The sequence below is a fragment of the Ostrinia furnacalis genome, unplaced genomic scaffold, assembly GCF_004193835.3.
Source record: "Ostrinia furnacalis isolate ACB-3 unplaced genomic scaffold, ASM419383v2 OfSCF4102, whole genome shotgun sequence".
NCBI lineage: Eukaryota > Metazoa > Arthropoda > Insecta > Lepidoptera > Crambidae > Ostrinia > Ostrinia furnacalis.
In genome coordinates this window covers 199608-220034 of record NW_021134341.1, presented here as the reverse complement: position 1 = coordinate 220034, position 20427 = coordinate 199608, and the positions used below count along the sequence as shown (strand labels likewise).

At 37.0% G+C, this 20427-nt stretch overlaps 1 protein-coding gene across 1 annotated transcript in view; it reads right to left on the bottom strand.

Moving 5' to 3' along the window:
* The window catches only part of LOC114358692 (uncharacterized), a 211595-nt gene that overhangs the window by 181045 nt on the left and 10123 nt on the right, over positions 1-20427 (bottom strand). The window contains exons 2-3 of the mRNA XM_028312712.1: positions 10370-10649; positions 9264-10236 (exon numbers count right to left, since the gene is read on the bottom strand). Of these exons, the coding sequence (XP_028168513.1) occupies positions 9264-10236; positions 10370-10485 (1089 nt within the window). The 5' untranslated portion in view covers positions 10486-10649. The remainder of the gene's footprint in view (positions 1-9263; positions 10237-10369; positions 10650-20427) is intronic.

Genomic DNA, 20427 nt, shown 5'->3' with positions numbered 1-20427 from the left:
CCAACTCCCTCACTCAAAGCGAAATTCTAGCATGAGCGACGGTGACAGATAGACCCGAAACTACGAAAACAGAGTTTCGGAGTAGACCTGCAGACGCAACGCCAAAATTGAACTTTCTTATGTACAACAAATAATGGACTCGATGCAGCTGACTTTGACTCTTCAGAATATGGTCAGGTTGGCAGTGCAGTAGCGTGGGAGGTCAAGTAATGAAAATTAAAAGGAAAAGTTTTTGTCCCAACGCCATTAACTTTATGTTTGATTAAGGATCGCAAATCGAGGTGACCGAGGGACGGAACGGCTGCTCATTAAAAGTTATTACAATTAAATTATAATGAAAGGACTTTTCCGGCATTTTTATAATTCTAGATGCAGAATCATTGAGAGCGTTATCTTGCATTGGACGATGGAAAGTTTATTTAATTGAATTATTGTTATAAATGGAATATTAGAGAAGAGAAGACCTTGTTTACTACATTATTACTAATTAAAGAAAACTATCAATGAGTAATGCGTAAACAACGATCGAGGAGTCTAATTATATTAATGCACGTTTCCTTGGAGTCGCTTTGTCAGGCATTCGTTCATATTATGTACTAGATTAGCTTCTGTCGGCTGCTTCGCACGCGTGGACTTTCATTAAGATATTATGTGCTATATCATCAAAATTCATCTCGTTTCTGCGTGAAGACGTGACAAACTTGCATCCATTCATCTTCACCTCTCACGAATATAAATTCATTGCATCGCATGCCTCTGACTTATTTTTACCTATTAATTAACTTTCATCATTAAATAGGTCAGTGTCAATTTCAGGTCTCTCAAGCCCAGTTAATTGGAAACGCCTTTCAAGCGCCTAGCCTAGCCGATCAACTAGATATGAAAGTGATCTCCAAAGAGCATGTCACAGCAAATTACCTTGCACCTAGGGTTGGCAGGTGTCCGGATTTAGCCGGACATGTTTGACTTTTTACGGACGTGTCCGGCCAAATATTTTCTAGACCGGCCTGTCCGTGTTTTGTTATGCTTTTTATGTGACTTAACGCACTAGTTGAAAGTCGAGCGCACAAGTAGTCATAAGTAGGTTTTTTTTTAAATAATTATTTATATTAAATATTTTTCACCTTTTAGAAAATATTAGAGCTTTTAAAAAGCTATGATTAGGTATTAAAAAAGGTGTGTCCGAATTTTAGGGTAAAAAATGTCCGGCCAAATAAAACACCGAGTCCGGCTTTTGTTTTTGACCTGGCAACCCTACTCGCACCGCCTTAAGAGGATATCGCAAGATAATAATTTACATGTAATTTCTCGACAATGCCGTATCGGATGCTTGACCTGATTGCATATGATAAAAATTGACCTTAAACATATGGACTGAACACAAACATAATATATCGATATGATATCGAGATTGTATCGAAAATATCAAGATGATTCTTTCAGGCCCTTGCTGGAAACCAGCATCGTGGCTATAATAATTTTAATTATAATGAGTTTTTTTACACATATTATTATTATTTTTATTGTGTGCCAAATAAAGTTATTCTTGCTTTTCTTTCAAGTAAAAGTTACACTAACAATATCAAGAAAGACTAAAGAAATTCGAAAATTTAACGACAAAAAGTTCTCATCAGATTATACTCTTCGAAGTAATTAGTTGCTGTAGAAATGTTTCAGCGAGATTCTAATTATAGTTAAGATAATTAAGATGTAATAACTTTTAACGTTCTACTCAATGAAGACTTGACTTTGGGTTGTTTCTAAAACATCGCAAAAGTAGAAGAGTAGTCTCTTGTATTTTGTCTCTACTTAAGACTAAGTACATACCTATTGTATTTTTATAAAATTATTTGAACATTTAAGTGGTCGGAACTGAAATAACCATTATGAAAGTTTTATAATGAACTTCTGTTTAAGTTTAATTATTACAAGTTCTTTAGGTTGGTAAAGCGATACAAGAGTTGACGTTACGTGATAAAAAGACTTAATTATATCCGCTTGTATGTAAAACAATCTTAAGGAAAACTATAATGCCATGTAGGTTTAAGATCGTATACTTATTGTTTAATAAGAGAAGTATAGTTTACATAACCCGTTACGATCAATACATACGTCGATAATAAGTAAAGGATTAAGGAAAGCTTAGAATAAAAGTTTAACAGTTCATTGAGGAAAACAGTGGATTTGTAAATTAGTGATACCTACCACAAGATGCCTAGCAAAAGACGATTCCCAGATTGATTTATGATTTATGGATATATTACAAGCCTCATCACACACATAAACTTCTTGCGTATCATAGTATGTACGTACAGTCTCACAATAAATAAGTAAAGTAGTATTAGTAAAACAACTAGGTAGAAAACTAAGCGAAAGTTCACAAAACTTTGAAATCTCAACAAGTCGCAAGTACCAGAGATGTAAAATCTTGAATATAGTTTAGTTAAAGTTGCGCCATAATGATATTTTAATTATCCGCCTTAGCGTAAATTATACACAAACTTTTCATAAATCAGCTAATCAGTAGGTACACACTTTATCAGGTTATTTATACATTTGCTTGTCGCTTTGTTTGTACTCCTCATTTTCATCTGATTAATTTCGTTGCGATAACATAAGCCAGTTCGTTTGCTTGAACTTGGCTTGACACGCTGCCGCGTGTCTAGATATAAAGGATAGTGATCTCTTTAAAATTGAGCAAACAGCTGTCTGATGGTTGAACCAACTTTTATAAATTGGGGTATAGTGAAGGAGACATAAAAAAAAAACTCAAAAATATAATAAATAGGTGACGAAGGAACGTAACTGACTGGAAAACTAAAAACCAATCGTCACACTTGTTAGGAACATGAAAGTAGTCAACAATCGTAATAATAATGTGTCAACTATTTTGTTATAAAAAATAAAGTGTTTTTAATAGCGATGAAGACTTTCTTTGACAGAGCGAATCCAATCGTGCAGAAACTAGTTTGTTGTAAATAAGCGAGGAAAGTAATAAAGTTGAAAAAATTTTCTAGAAGAAAAATTAAGAAAAAAACTGTAAGCACTCAAAGCCACGATTATATTCAATTTTCACTACTTGAGATTAAAACGTGGCAAAAGCGCGAATAAAAGTAATAAGTTCGCCCTCCAAAACGTCTGGGTTCAGTTCAGAATATGGACACGTTTCTAAGATAAGTAATATCACAATGTAAGTAGGATTTGTACAGTAGGTTCACTTTACACAGTACCAAAGAGTCCACAGATTATATCATAGTGCTTGGCCCTCTGACTGTGAATATCCAAAAGATTATCAAAAACGTCAAAGACAATCAAAACTTTCTTCAATTTGACTCCTTATCGCCCGATAGATATTTTATGTAGACAATCCTCGCTTTATTACGTTAATAATAACTAACTTTTAAAAAAAATAAAACCGACTTCAAATGCGTGAACACAAAAAAAAACTAAAAATTAAAAATATTGCGTATAAAAAAGTTCATTTTCCACCCTTGGGGGTGAAATATTTTCTTCAAATTCGCATGAAACCACCCTTTTCAACCGACTTCAAAAAAAAGGAGGAGGTTCTCAATTCGACCCGTATGTTTTTTTTTTTTTTTTTTTTTTTTTTTTTTTTTTTTTTTTTTTTTTTTTTTTTTTTTTTTTTTTTTATGTTTGTTACGCGATAGCTCCGCCAATTATGAACCGATTTGAACAAATCTTTTTTCAGCGTATAGGTAATATCTCAAGGGTGGTCCCATTTAAATTTAATAATAAAAAAAACAACCCCCAAGGGTGGAAAATTGGGGATGAACTTTTTTATACGCAATATCTCCGCCGATTATAAACCAATTAGAATTTATAATCGGCGGAGATATTGCGTATAAAAAAGTTCATCCCCAATTTTCCACCCTTGGGGGTTGTTTTTTCTATTATTAAATTTAAATGGGACCACCCTTGAGGTATTACCTATACGCCGAAAAAAGATTTGTTCAAATCGGTTCATAATTGGCGGAGTTATCGCGTAACAAACATAGAGAAAAAAAAAAAACATACGGGTCGAATTGAGAACCTCCTCCTTTTTTGAAGTCGGTTGAAAAGAAATGCTCTTTTGGCTAATAAAGTCGAATTAGAGCAATAGCTGGAAAAATGCTTTAGATCACCCATAAGATTCCCATGCCGTGTAGAGAATTCTAAAGTGACTGACTATGGCGGACTCATTGAGGAGGTACAGGCCATAATTTTTTTTTTTTTTTTTCATTTATTTGGGACAAAAAAACAGTCTTACAATGGGTCTTAGTCTAAAATCATACTTATCTATCTGAACTATTGTATGACTAACAACAATGTCCGCAATATTACTTAAAAATCCCAGACCTGGCCATAAACAAAATAAAAAGAACATTCCGGACTGCCAAAACCTGAACCTACTGAATTAACAGCCTTGTGTTATCACGAAGATTATCTCAACTTAAAGGTGAAGGTTGAGCAGATTCATGCCGTACGTGGTTCTGTAACGGGTCAAGTTCGACTGGTAAACGAATATTATTGGTCTGGCCATTGCAATTGACATGCGCGATAAACATTTCAAGTACTGATGGCACATCAAGCTTTCAACTTTGGCATCTTGAGCAGTTGTAATAAGTATATTTTTGCAACAACAAAAGTAGTCAGATAAGCTGGAATATGTACATAGGTTGTATTAATTTGGAACAACACGAAATTGTTGTAATGACGATCTATGTGATGCCTTTCCGCTCTCAATCAATTGTACATCGAAAAACAACTTTTATTACATGTACGAATGACAATAAAAAGAAGACGTGAAAACTATAAATAACATGAATTGTTGTACTTCTTCACGGCTCTGACAGTCAAAAAAGTTAGCATTAAATAATGTAAGATCTCTCAAATTTATCAGCATACAGAAAAAGGAAATAAATTTCAGTTGTAATAATGAACCGAGTAATTTTTTGTATTGTGCTCCTAGACTACATCTTTGTTCTAAAATCACTCTAATTTACTAGTGGATGGATAAGATGACACAGTGATCGGTCTTATCTCCTATCAAAAAGTATCCTTCACTAAGAAGCAGTAATATTTATTTACAATCAGAAACCAAAACAACATCAACTAACGACATCTTAACCTCCAATTAACGGCGAATTAAATAACTACTGTTTCCTTAACTCAAACCAATAAAACTAATTAATTAAATTAGTGACAATAACAATGGCACGTCCATCGAACAAATTGGGCAACCATCACCGTTAATTTGGCAGTTAGTGTGGCCCAATTAGTGACACCATAAACGCACAATAGGAAGGGAGAGATGGGTCACTTGTCTCACTCACTCACTTCACTACACAAATAGTATAAAGAGGAAAGATTTGATTCTTTGTTTGTATTGAATAGGCGCCGAAACTACTGGACCGATTTGAAAAATTCTTTACCCATTAGAACCTATATTATTTCTGATGAACATAGGCAGGCAGTTTGAAGTTAGCCGGGGTAGCTAGTTAATTATGAATTGTTAATAGGACCAGATCGTCCACCGTTTTCTAGAACGTGGCGGGCATTAGTAATTTTTCGAAGTCGGCAGTAGGTAAGGAATTCTGTATTATAATTATCAGGTAATTTAGTCTCTACTACAGGACCAACTTTACCAGAGGCTGTAGGGGATTTGGCCTTGGGTAGACGGGTTGGGGATTATCTTCTTAGGAATGAACAAAGCTAGAATTTATGGCAACTAGGCACCTGTCCAGTTGGATTTCATGTCCTTTATTCTATTTGTAATTAATTTCATTACATTAAGTATCACTTGAACTTGTTTTAAAACTGACTATAATGGATGAACATAGTTGTAGCGATAACGCATTAGTAGGATATAAACAAGGATGTTTTTTCATCTACTAAAGGGATCTGCTACTTTTATTTACATTATGTGATGAACAGACAATTAATTTGGATTCAGCATGTGGCAATTGCCGCAGTTGAACTAACGCGTTTTATTAACGCACTGGAAGTGGGCAAATGATCATCTATTTTAATTGCCCTTTTAAAAATTCACCGGTGTCATAATGAAATGTTCCTGTTTGGGTGATGGAAAAATTTTGAATATTTGGCAGGATCAGGCTTTAAGGCAATCACCTCTTCTCTGGTCGGTTTATTAAGATCATACATGCTATAAGCTACATCGCTGGATCATATGAGAGAATCGGAACTGAATTAACTTATGTAGAGGCAAGGGTTGATGTAGGACTTTTGTAACGACCTGGGTGGCAATGGCCTCCTTCTGTGAAGACGTGATGTCTCAGAAGGTCAGAAGGAGGCCGCGGAGCGAGAGCGTGAATATGATCTAAACGCGCCCTCGCTCCAGCAACGGCGGAGGGGTCAGAGGAGGCGACAATATGCGGGCCGGAGGCGTGGAGGCGCCGCCGCCTGCATTGCACAAGTCACCACCACCGTCGGACGGGAACAGCTGTGTGCTCCCAGCTGCTCCTGTCCCCCCCTGTCCTGGGCGGCTTGTAGGGCCGTGTAGGAGGGCAATCGCCGAGAGGGGCTGTGGTAGAGAAGGCTTTATCCGGAAACCCACAGTTTCCTCCCAATCACGGCGAGTGACGGAGCACTGGGGTCTTTTTAGTGGGTATGCCTCGTCCTTCTGACTAGGTGAGCCCCATATAACCTACCTTGTCCCCGCAGGGTAGGTATGCGATTCAACGCATTTTTCCTCGTAAAAAAGGACTTTTTTTTTTTTTATTAAGCATGCAAATTATAGTAAAGAAAACTCAAAACAATGCTCAAAGTTTAGCCGGGCCTTACAGTTAATAATTCTTTAATGTCATAGAAGTTCTGTGAGACAAGCCAATTATAAAGATGCGCCTTAAATTGATAAATATTTAATTCTTTAAATTCTTTGGGTATATTGTTAAAAACCTTTACGCACATAGTCAAACAGCTTTTGCTGTATTGCATGGTTTTTGGAGTATCTTGCAGAACCAGTCTATGAGGATCTCTACTATTTCTGGGATAAATGTCACAAGCCCTCAAAAACAAATGCTTATTTTGCATTACAAATAAACTTATCTCTAGGATATTTTGTTACGAGTGTCGTCATTATAATTCCAATAATATCGTAAGCTTCGCAAAAAGTGGAACGACGATCTGGTGAAGGTCACGGATAATGAGGGCAGCGCAAAACCTGTCGTGGAAATCCTTGGGGAGGCCATGTCCAGGAGTGGACGTCATTTGGCTGAAACGAACATCGTAAGCATTCTTCGTGCAAGAATAATGGCAATTCTGTATGATAAAATTAAATGTATAGGATGTAACCCAGTCATAGAATGCATAACTGCACAGTGACTGCTTGAAGCAAGAAATTGGGATGAAGTATCCATTCACTCCAGGATCAAGAAAACCGTTCAAGCCACAAGATCCTCAAACTTACAACGAAAAAGTTGGTGACAGAATATGGCTCTGATTACCGGAGTTGAGATGTGAGACATGTGGGGCAAAGCAGGAACTAGAATCACTAAATAGGGCGAACATTATAGCGAATATAATGAAAAAGTAGAACAGATTTATTCAAATGAGGACTTGACCCTGTTCAAACTTTAACATGTAAAGTGGCCAACCAAGACGTTATCCGAAGCCTTACAAAATGTTAATCCAATTCAAGTACGATATTAATGCACTTGCCGTGTCTTACAGATAATCCCAATCCAGTAGAAACCTGTTAAGATGATCCTGCACGGATCATCTTAACATAACGGTCCATCTGACCCGAATCGGGGGCTTATTTATTAATTGGCGAAAGGTGGAGTTGGCCACGAGATTGCGGCGACGGAGGATTAGCATAGTGTTATCGAGTTGACATTTAAGACTCTTTGGGCAATAGGTACAGTTGGACGAAAAAGTTTGACAAACAAGTGATTTAAAACGATCGCGGCTATTTAAGAAATTGGAAGTTATATTTTCCCTTAATGCTAGAGCTTCCGTGCCCACAGTTCTCACCGAACCTAACTAGGAACTCCTTCTATGTTCTTCCGATTAATTTCGTTGCGGGTCCAATGACAATGTATCTGTCCCCCGGAACACTCGACCTACACTGGTTGGATTTTCCTGGCTACACAGGAATAGCAGCGATAGGAACAAGAAATGGAAACAGTTTCGTGAAAAAAATTCTCAGAGATTTCAATAATGAAATGTAACCCAAATAATTACAATCACGTGAACTACTTAGCCTAAAGTAGGTATACCTATGCAGATATTGTGCTTCAGCTACTAGATAACAGATATAAGCACTTAAACTAAGTATTATCTGTCTCATTTTTATGTTGTTCCAAGAAATGCAACTATATCTATTGAAATTAATGATAAAAAGCGCATCCTACTAATATTATAAAAGTTTGTGTGGATGTCTGGATGTTTGTTACTCTTTCACGCAAAAACTGCTGAACGGATTAGCAAAAGCTAGTTAAAAATAAACTAAGGCTTTGACTTTGAACTGCTGACATTGAATCCCAACTAATATTATAAATGCGAAAGTAACTCTGTCTGTCTGTCTGTCTGTCTGTCTGTCTGTCTGTCTGTCTGTCTGTCTGTCTGTTACGCTTTCCCGCTTAAACCTCGCAACCGATTTTGATGAAATTTGGCATAGAGATAGTTTGAGTCCCGGGAAAGAACATAGGATAGTTTTTATCCCGGGTTTTGAAACAGGGACGAGCGCGATAAAGTTTTTCTGTGACAGACAAAATTCCACGCGGGCGAAGCCGCGGGCGGAAAGCTAGTAATAAATAACTACAGTTCCACTACCTTATACGGTTCTATACGATTATTCGAACAAACGTTATTAGCGATATCTAATAACAAGGACGTATATTAAACCTCTATGCGTAATGTCATTATAGCATTTACTTCAACAAAGAAGTTATGCAAACTTATTATTACCACTATGAGGTCATACATAGAGTCGTGTGTTGTTAACCACTATCGTTGTTGACATTGAACTGCCGCTTTGTTATAATTTGATTTAAAAAGTTAGAGTGCATTACATTTATTTGCAAGAACAAAAGTTTTAGACATCACTAAAATAGTAGGTATAGTCCGAACCAATATAATTTTGTGACAGTATTGAGCATATCATCAGAGCAATAGGGGACAGTTTGGTGTCAACTATCAATGTAGGTCAGCGATTTTTGCAAAAACGATATTTTATATTGGAGCGAACTGTACATGACATCCTTATTTTTTTAAGTAGTTAAAATTTATAATTAAGTACTCACCAAGTTGCCATCTCCATCGATCCCATTCTCAACCAAAATGTCCTCGAATAAGATATCGGCCTCACACGGCGAACATAAATTACTGAGCAATTCACTAAATCTTTCTACTTTACGAACACACACGGCCCCTAACAATCCTCCCACATCTTCCTTTACAACTTTTGGCACACCACTATCTTCTAATTTCACTACATTAACAACTTTGCTGGCTCCTTTCGCTTCTTCCGCAGGAATGTTAGCTTTGTGACCATCTGTCAGCCTCGTAGTTTCATCCGCATCGCTCAAATCAACTTCGATGTCATTGTGGACGACTGTGTTACTAACCACAAGGTCATTGAACAGATCCTCGATGTTCTGTTTATCCAGGCTGTCAGACAACACCTTATCTCCTAAGATATCATTAAAAATCTCTTCATCTTTAACATAAACTGACTTCTCGATTTTATCCTCAATCTTCTGACTATCTAACTTATTATCCGTCACGGAATTCCTCTTTCGTTTCTCATCTAACTTCGTACCGTATTTATCGTCAACATTTTCTTTAGGACTATTCAATAAAAAGTTACTTTTGTCTTTTTCTAAAATATTTTTACGACTGGAATGTTTCGATTTCGTTTTAATAGCACCAATATCTTTATCAGAATGAGCCGCAGGCGGGCTTTTCACGTTTTCCTTTTCGTTGCTTTGCCTTCTGTTGGTGGCTTGTCTTTGTTTGTCTCTGTCTATGACTTTGGAACTCTTGGGTGTTTTCTTGGCGTCTTCTAACAGGGATTGGACTGAAGAGCTTCTGTTGGATTTTCTAGGAGACGGCGAGGAATCGGAGTGGGTGGCGGCGGCAGCTCTCAGGCGTGAAGTGCGGGTGGTTCTGATGGGTACTGAAGTGGAAGCTGTGTTGAGGTTCAGCTCCGAAGAAGACTTGAGGTGTTCCGCAGCGTCATCGGATTGCGACCGGCCGGCGGCTTTCTTCGGACGTCTGAAATTATAAAAGAAGGTAATTAGTGGTGGATCGTGAATAACTTATAACGAATATGGTAGTTAGTTGAAGTTACGATGATTACATATTTGGATAAATATTTAAACGTGATTAAGTCTCTCTCTCTACACACCTTTCAGTGACGTTCGAAGAAAACAGCGTTGCTGTCCTAGCTGTTAACTGTTTTCTTCTTTCTTCTTTATACTTCTGTATCCGGGCCGCCCGGGCCTCATCCTGCGACTGGCTCATGTCGCCCTCCTTTCGGCGGTGACGTCACGTGCGCCAACACCTCTCTAATTTTCTATAGGCTTGAGCGTTTTTCTTATCAAAATAGTTGTCTAGCATTGCGACATTAAGCACGTTGAAGGGCGGAATAGTTGGCAGTGGTAAAACCGGCGTGGCGAAAAGTCGAACTGGAAAAGAGAGAAAATTATTTTTAGTACATTCGTCTACAACACTTACATGAGGTCTAATCTAGCTTGGATAGTCTTCTATGATACTGCCGCACAATTTATAAACGCAGTAAGTAACACGTGAACAGTTTCGAAAAAAACGCGATCAAAGTTGAAATTTTATTTTGGGGTGTCTACAATTAGTTACGCAAATATTTGTAAAAAAAAATATATGGGCTTATAGAGCTAAACTCAAAGTTTATTTTGATATGAGGTTTTTGTATTTTAATTAATATTTTGTATTTAAAATTATTAAAAAACTGTTTATGTTATGGATTAACTAAGTTTTCGTTCGATACTTACTACCCATGAATGCAGTATGATTGTTCCTTACTGCGTTTATCAGTAGTTTTCGTTACTTACGGTACATGTGTTAAATGATTGATTTAAATTTTAGTTCTTACAACGTAATATATGCGCCGTATCTTTACAACTTACTGCATTTATGAGTGGGAGTGTGAATCAAAATAATTTATCAAAACTTTAAATGCGCAGTAATAATACAATTATACTGCACTTATCATAAGCCAATAACGCTTTCATGTTGAACTTTCCCAAATAATCAAGGGGTAAATGAAACAAGTATTACAAAATAATTGCTGAGATCGCTTGTTATTCAATCAAAAATTAAGATATGGCACCCACTTTTAGATCTTAAATATACCAATCTAATAAAATAAAGACTCGGTCGTTCGTTTCAGCCGAAAGACGTCCACTGCTGGACAACGGCCTCCCCCAAGGATTTCCACAAAGACCGGTCCTGTGCCGCTCGCATACAGGCACCTGACGCGACCTTCACCAGATCATCGGTCCACCTAGTGTGAGGCTTGCCCAAGCTGCGTCTTCCAGCTCATGGTCGCCACTCAAGAACTTTCCTGCCCCAGCGGCCATCAGACAACTTATAGTGTCTCCAACCTTCAGAGGAGTGGGTACAGCACGGCATTTGACATGATTTTTGTCTTGTCCATTAAAGACCCATTTGTTGAGAGGCTCTATTGAGGCAATCGAGGATTGAGCTTAGATCCTCCACGTTCTCAGCCATGACTACGATATCGTCCGCGAATCAAAGATGGGTGATGTACTCGCTGATGATATTTATGCCCAATCCGCTCCAGTCCAGAAGCTTGAAAACATCTTCCAGAGTGGTAGTGAACAGTTTTAGAAATATGACATCTCCCTGTCTGACCCCTCGCTGCAACTGAAGTCCTGATCCCGGAGACGGACTGACATTGTGGCCTATTCGTACAAGCCCTTCAACGATTATATCTATAGTAAATTTGGCACCGTTGGAGAGACTGTAGCTTGAAGAGAGAAGTCTTTCTCATAGACCACAAATGCCAGACAAAGTTGCTGATTATTCTCCTCAGTTTTCTGCCATAGATAAGTATGTGGTCTATCGTACTAAAGCCTTATCGGAAACCGATTTGTTCGGGAGGCTAGATGTCGCGTGAAACCATTCATGATGACTCTCAAAAACAGAATCAGAAGTGAGATGGGTATAAAATAAATTCTTCAACAAGGTTTTGTTGCCTTTTTTGAAGAAGAGTATCACCACACTTCTGTGCCATGCCGTAGGCGTTTTTCCCTCAAGGATGACGGAATCGAATAGCTTCTAAAGAGCCTTTAGTACCGGCGTTCCGCCTGATTTCAGAAGCTCAGCCGTGATTCCATCATCGCCCGGTGCCTTGTTGTTTTTCAGCTGTTTGAGAGCCATTCTAATCTCGTACAGACACGTCCGGGATATCTTCGGTATAGTGTCGGGTCAATCTAGCTCTTGGGTCTTCGGCTAGATTTGTCATTTGGACAGGTTTTCAACTTCTTCCAATAATGTAAGAGTCAGCCACTGCGTTCATAACATGTTAACACCTAGGCAGCACTCTGACAATCCTTAGTATGTACGCAGTATAATTGTAATTACTGCATTAATATTAAGTACAAGTCATCTGTTTTTCCTATGGAAACATAATATCAGTGTGTGTTTAAGTGGAATTACTGCACATATACTATGTGCAAGGTGAACTTAACAATTGTAGAAACATAATAAGAATGATGTAATTGGCACATACTGCACTATTACTGTGTAGCAAATTAAGTAAGCGCGAGTATTCACGTAATATTAAGTTATTATGTGCTCTTACTGCTAACATAGTATGTGAAGAAACCTAAAATATGCTCTTTACTGCGTTTATGATAATATGTATCTTCCGTTCTAAGATAGATAGAAAAAAACGGGTCTTTGATTCTTATAGATCGCGATGTCAGGATTCAGAATATTCAAAACAATCATAAATGCAGTAAGTGGTACTTACTGCGTTTATAAATTGTGCGGCAGGATAGTGCTTCTGGTGTAAATGTATTCAATGAAGGTGGTAAACGCTTCTTTTAGAGTACAGGATAATAAAATAACATTTGCATGAGATAACTACATACTCCTCCCATACTTTACGCCTTTACATGTGTGTATAAGCGAAATTTGCAATGCTAATTTAAATCGTAGTAATTAATATGTAATTTATACGATGAAATCATTTCATAAGGAGTTTATAACCAATCAAGAAGAAATCAGAAAAACATGAGAATAAGAAAGAATACGAACGATTTATGGTTTATGTACACATCCTCAATCAAGTAAACATACGAATGACGTCTGGAAGGTCACTGACGGAATCAAAGAAAGCAAACAATGATGTTTAATTTATGGTGGTACGAAGAAGGGAAACGTTACGTTTCGAGCGAAACATCAGCCTTTGTTCTATTGTGCACCTCCTGGTAACGCATGGGAATGTTGCTGCAAATGTTTGACCCGAATGAGTGACATTGGCCAATTTGCGTCAATTGCATAATTTGAATTTCCACTTTGACCACAAAAACATTTATGAAACTACAACATTTAAATTCCATCCCATCCCATCCCAGCCAGCCTTCAAGAGAAAAAATAACCAACTTTTATTAACATTTATTTCATTACCGAATCTAAATTGTAGATGACAAACTAGTCTTCCACAACTCTCATTAATTACAAAATCACTCAGGTACGACGGCAACCGAATGGTTTGTTGCCCATCTTATCGGAACAAATTCCAAAGACACCAGACTATCTCAAAAATCAAATCACTAATGATGAAGTAACTCCAGAAAACAAAGAAGACCCAACATTTTCCACACAAGATCGTAATCGTGTCAAACAGGCGATTAAGTGAGTTTAATGAGTTATTTACTGTTTCGCAATCACGCTTGGCTAGCGTAATAAAGCAAATCGGTTATCTGAACGGTAACCCCACCAGAGGCTACTAATTACATTAATAGGACGCTCGGTTGAGTAACTCAAGTGCGTGCTCTCTCATATTTCTTCGAGTCTTCTTGGATAGGGAATACAATCTTCGTAACTTTTGTGTGCAGATAAATTAATAGACAAAACAAATATGTTTTTATTTATTTTGGAACCATAACTTTGACAAGAAGGTGAATAGTTTTCCTGTATTTTTGTTGGTACTTGATAAGCCAGTTATCGTAGTCACTAGGGTCCTATTGCAAAAAAGATAAACCCGCCATGAACACTGGTTTAATATTAATAACATTTCCATACTAAATGTAACTAGAGTTTAACTTTTTGTAATAAGAGGGCACAGGTCAGATCACAGAAAGGGTATTAGCCTCTTATTTGAAGAATTCGTCTGGATAGTTCTGCACCAGATAATGCACCATATGTTCTCCGACACGAACCGTAATCTACTGTCTGTACTGTTGTCTTAAATATATTTTTGTAATCATAAAACAATATGTAGCATTCAAGCTACCAAGTATATTAATACAATTAGCCACTTCATTGATTAGCACCTCGTCGTATCACGTTACTATGTAGAGTATTGTTTGTAGCATTCTCAGCTGGTTAACGTCATCCTCGTGTCACTATCAACACGTGCGAAAATCGAGACGCATAACGGTCACCTAACCGTGTGCAAAGGAAATTGCCTTCTGAACTTTAGCTCCTTAGGTTGCATTTGTGGGATTGTTTACGTCAAACCCTTACTTCTGCCGTTCAAGTATATAAGTTGACTACAATGCAGAGAAATACAGTACGCTGGGCGATAAGAACAATTTTAAATATGTCGAAATGCCAGAATAAAAGCCAAGTGTCTCACAAAAGTAAAGTGGATTTTGACCCAAATACATAGACATCGATGAAAGGCATAACACGTTTTTAAATTGTTTCAGTTGAGATAGCCAGTCAGAAACGGGACATGGATGATTCACAGTTTCACAGATGTGTTTTAGTCACCCATTTACCATTTTAAGTTGTGCCATTTAAAATTAGTTGAGCTTATGACAAATAGACTAACATTTACAATGGCTATAATAAAAAATCTTCTTTTCGAAAAAAAGCGACAGCAGTCGGTCTCGGCTATTATCTTCAATAGCCATGAGAATTCGTGAAAACTGGTTGGTTTAAAACCAAAGCGCGCTTGTGTCGACTATCGTAAAATCTGACACCAGATCTTTGACACTGACAAAACAAAACTGACATAGGACACACAGCCTCCACAAATTAATGGCGATAGGACATTGACCCTACTGTACCTACCAACCTATTGTGTGAACACGTTCTGAGCCCTGGCCTCGGACGGGCTTAGGAAAGGCAATGTCTACGATAAAATGTAATTGGCATTGACATTGTACTTAATTTAATACCGTATTAGTCAGTCACGTGGAAACGATGTGCTCAAGTTAGGCAAATCGAGATTAACCACGTCTGTAACGATAACTTGACGGACCGTGCAAATTATGGCATTCGATATTTTTAGATGAGGTTCTTGAAAGAAGCCGTACGTAGGATGATGATGAGAATTATAATTTTCAAGTAGGTATAATTGCTATAATAATAATTGGTATGATAATTGAATGTAATAAAACGTCATAAAGAACAGAAGCTCAAACTAAAGCTAACAATAACGTAAAAGTACGAGTTACTACGACTACAGATACAGATGTCTGCATCTATTCATTCAAAAATACCTGTTTTAATTCAACTCATTAACGTCGGACAAGCACAAAGGGTAATAGCGTTCACTAATCCAGTAAATCCCAAGTCTAGACGACTAGAAGTTCAGGCTATAAGGAGACTGCACAATACGCTTTTACACGACTATGAAACTTTTATACTAGTCTGGTAACTTCAAACGGGTCGTGAAAAGATAGCAATAGAGAATCAAATAAAAGGATAATATTAAGACGCTAAATGAACTCCGATAAAAAACGCAATATAAATTGATCAAATTATTGTTGACATGACAACACACTTGCGGTTCTTTTTAAATCAAGCTAAAAAAGGTTGCCAATATTATTACTTTACTAGCTTTCCGCCCGCGGCTTCGCCCGCGTGGAATTTTGTCTGTCACAGAAAAACTTTATCGCGCGCGTCCCTGTTTCAAAAACCGGGATAAAAACTATCTCTATGCCAAATTTCATCAAAATCGGTTGCGAGGTTTAAGCGGGAAAGCGTAACAGACAGACAGACAGACAGAGTTACTTTCGCATTTATAATATTATTTCGCATTTATAATATTAGTTGGGATTAGTTGGGATTTGTCTCTATTGAATATTTGATAGAGCCGATTGAAGGTTGGATGACCTGTGTAACAACATTTTTAATGAGACAGGGTTCGCTGCTACCAATGTAGTAGGTAATAAGGAACTGAAAGCAATTTCAACGCTGAAAATTATCAGTTGTCGAACCCGAGGGAACTCAGATCCCAATGTACTCTTTCAAAAATATTCTTAGAGATAAAAATTTAAAGAAAACCGTTAAGGTAGCTGTTGTAAAGCCAGACGCCACGCCGTAAACTCCCTACAACTTAATAACTTCGTGGGGCTTTGAAAGATTTTATAGGTGAATAAAGGAGTAACATCTGCCGCATTCAATATTTGCCTCATAAAAGGAAAGGGGCGAATCCTTTTCGCGTCACAGCAGGCGAGTTAAGGATAAACGGTATTGTTAAACGGGACAAAATATTCTTTATCGTCAGTTCACATTTAACCTTTATATTACTATCTTGTTAGCCGTTATTATTATCAAAACATGAACGACAATATTAATAGCTTCAATAGTTTGGTGTTGGAAAAATCTTATTAGAATAGTAAATTCGATGAATAAAATGCCTATCTAATGAGCGTCAACGCTCAGAATTTAATTTGATGTAAGTATGGGGTTACAGACAGGCACTATGAAAAGATGAAATACTGTGAAATTAAATCAACGCCATCTATTGAGAGGCAGAGCTAATTTAATCATCTGTTCAACTTTTTGACACAACTGTAAGTAATCTTACTTACAATCCAGCTAAGAATTTCACACTTGCCATAATTTTTAAAAAACAGTCCAATTTCACAACTCGCCGAACACATCTATGGAGTACGCGTTCTTTCACTCGATGCATCGCGTGCTAAACTATCTCACACTCTAATTCACACGTTGGGTATTACGAATGCTTATATCGATGTTCCACGCATAGATCCGCATTGCTGGTGAACGACCGATGGTCGCAAGAAACGAGATAAATAGCGCAGAAAATAAAAGTGGTACAGGGCACCTTCAATTCAATGCCAATGACGTATAATTTTTATTGTTCAGCCAAAATATTTTCAGAGTCAATAAGAGACGTATTTGAAAGCCATTAGAAAATTCGCATGCAAAACAACGTTTTACACGAAATTCTGCACAATGAAGTGTGCATCCTATTCTACCGTGCGATATCTGATTCTAGTGCTTCTAAAATTATCTACTGCTTCTTTGACACTTTTTGGTACAATACTAGTGTTTTAAGGAGATACATCTCATTCACATCTTCACTTCTTCAGTGATACAAATTACATATTTACAACACCCCCCGTAAAGATACCTTCTGAAAGCTGCTGGATAAAATCATACCATTCTATAGTTGGTAGACAAATCCCACATCATGCAGTTTATGATCAAATTTCCTTTTCAGTAAAATATTTTATTAGTCTATTCGACAGGAAACTTGGTTTTTAAAGAGGCCAAAAACGTCCTTATTCCCATTTAGCAAAAACCACGGACGCCATACTTGTGCAATATAACTGTCGTGAAAACTGAGGAACATTATCCACCGCCTACGGTTTACGTCATAAAAGGATCCAATTACCAAGCATCTTGGGTTCGGATTTATATAAACTGGTGACGACAGATAGGATTAATCATCTGAGAGAATGATTTGCAGTATTTTATTTATAAATAATTTTCGCTAGTAACTGTGTTACTACGAAATACCATGCTTTGTGTAACTATTAATAGTAAACCAAAATTCTAATACAAATGGGATCGTATTATTCCAAAGGTATTATATTACGAGACAGAGTGAATTCAGTTTAAATTATATTGGGAGAATTCAACCGAAACTCTTCAAATAAACAAATAAGCTTTGATCCTTGTCCAAGTGGAAATTACGTATTCCATTTAACTTAGCTCTTCGCACACAGTCAGCAAGTGCAAATAACTGTGTCTAGCAAATTGCTTGACATAATCAAATATTAAGTAACATTGGCGTCATTATTTAGCAGAAAACTGTCACTTGAATATCCTACTCCCTTGGCGATATCAGCATGTATCACGTGCATGAATGTGGGAGCACGAGACATAAGGTGACCTTATTTATTGTATTGGTCATCAGATGATATACAGAAAACCTTTGGCCCTAGACCAAAATTCTAGTGACAGATAAGGGAGATTGCCTTGGAGTCTCCGAAGCATACCCTGGGCATAACGCTTCTATCGGGAGAATATACAACAATGGATCCTTCATTATGCTGTACATAAAGGGTACTCCTCATGGATGTGACGTTTTACTACTAGAGACACTTGACGATGAACAATGGATACCGCCACAGTCAAGGGAGTCCTAGATAATCTGTAGTCATGGCGAAGACATCAAGTATGTGTAGAGGATATTTTAGATTGGAAAAGCAATAATCGATGACGCAGAAATATTTTCGAAAGGAGAGACCACACGCCCGTGCCATTGTGACGACTTAAAAGTCAAGATGGATGTAGGTCAAGTTCAGAGCAGGTTCAACAGTAGACGTCCAGTAAGAGATGTTTGGTAATGCTTACTTACTATTACTAGCGGTGTAGCATAAAAATGTAAGAAAAATAACCAAGTTGTTACATAATTAGGAGGATTTACTTTTAATACGTTTAACGCAAAACAAAAACAAATTAAACGAAAGAGAAAATACACACGACACACGAGCCGTTACCGTCTGAATAATTTTCATCCAGATTATGAATACAGAAAATGTGTATAGCATTTTTAAGCAAATTGAGCTTGTTTAACCGAGTCTAATCTAACTTGGACTAAAGTTAGATAGGTTTTGGACATATGCCATTCCCATCCCATTGTGCTTTTTGAAAGTTTTAAAATTACGAATTGCAAAATTAGGAAATATAGGAAATATTGGAAATATAGGATTGATTGAAGGGTGATGACGTCAAAAATATCAGTCTTTATGGATTGTTTGTTTATGATTATTAGATAGTTAGGGTTTATTACTATCATAATGAGAAAGGAGCCACTCCCAAGTAAATCAAGCAGGTGGAAATATTTTAACGAACACATCATTATTCAGGCCACATCAACGCTCTCCAGAAAGTGAATTATGGAGCACGAGTAAATTCAAATTACCTCAAAGAGAAGTATTACGCGGAATACCAACATCATTCAAAATAAAAAGATATTAGCATAAACATAAATCATGGCTTTAGGATGTATATTACGTAAATATCATATTCGTTATTGTTTTTACACGGAATGAATTTTAATGTACCCAAAAACAGTATCTCTGGAGACATATTTTGCCGGACGATTAATTCAGCCCTAAATTAATACAATAATGGACACGTTTTTCGATAACGCTTAGATGTGACATTTTATTTAATGACTTTCAATAAAAAAAATAAGATTAGACCGCAGAAAACAGAAAGTTTGCTTTTTGAACCAGATCTCTAAATACCCCTACAATTTGCAGCTATTAAGCACGACATTTTGAAAGCGAATCGTCTAAATATAATGTGTAAAACACGTAATGGCCGATAATACATCGTGTCAATATTTGCACGGCTCATAAAAGTAAAGATAGACGCAAACGACCTGCTGTGGACTTTCCTCTCCCTATCTAAAGTTGTTGCTCTGTGTAACTCCTTTATGTAACTTACCTACTTCTTTGTTTGGAAACTGAACTGGTTTGATCGTTTTTATAGCCAACTGTATCGGTGATGTGACCTGATCCACTGACTCCACTTGACCTGGAGGCGTTAACTGGTGTTTATCAATGATGGATTAACTATCTGACGCATCACATTTATCTGACATTTAAAGAACATTCTAGTGAATTGCGAAAATTCAAAACATCAAACATTCATCGGACATTGCAAAATATAATCAGATACAAATGATGGCGATATCGTACAGATGTATGTCACATGAAACCAATAAAGATGATAAATATGATAACGAGAGCGTATTAAATATACGAACAGAATACAGATATAGGGCACTCGTGTATGATATTGACGAAAGAATTTGGATTATCAATATTAAAATTCTTTAAAGATGGCAATAAAAACATCAGGGGAATCTTAAAATCTAAACTTCTTGGTATTGCTTTAGATTGAAATGATACAATAATTACAAAATTTTATATTATTTTCCAATCTGCGAAGCGTACT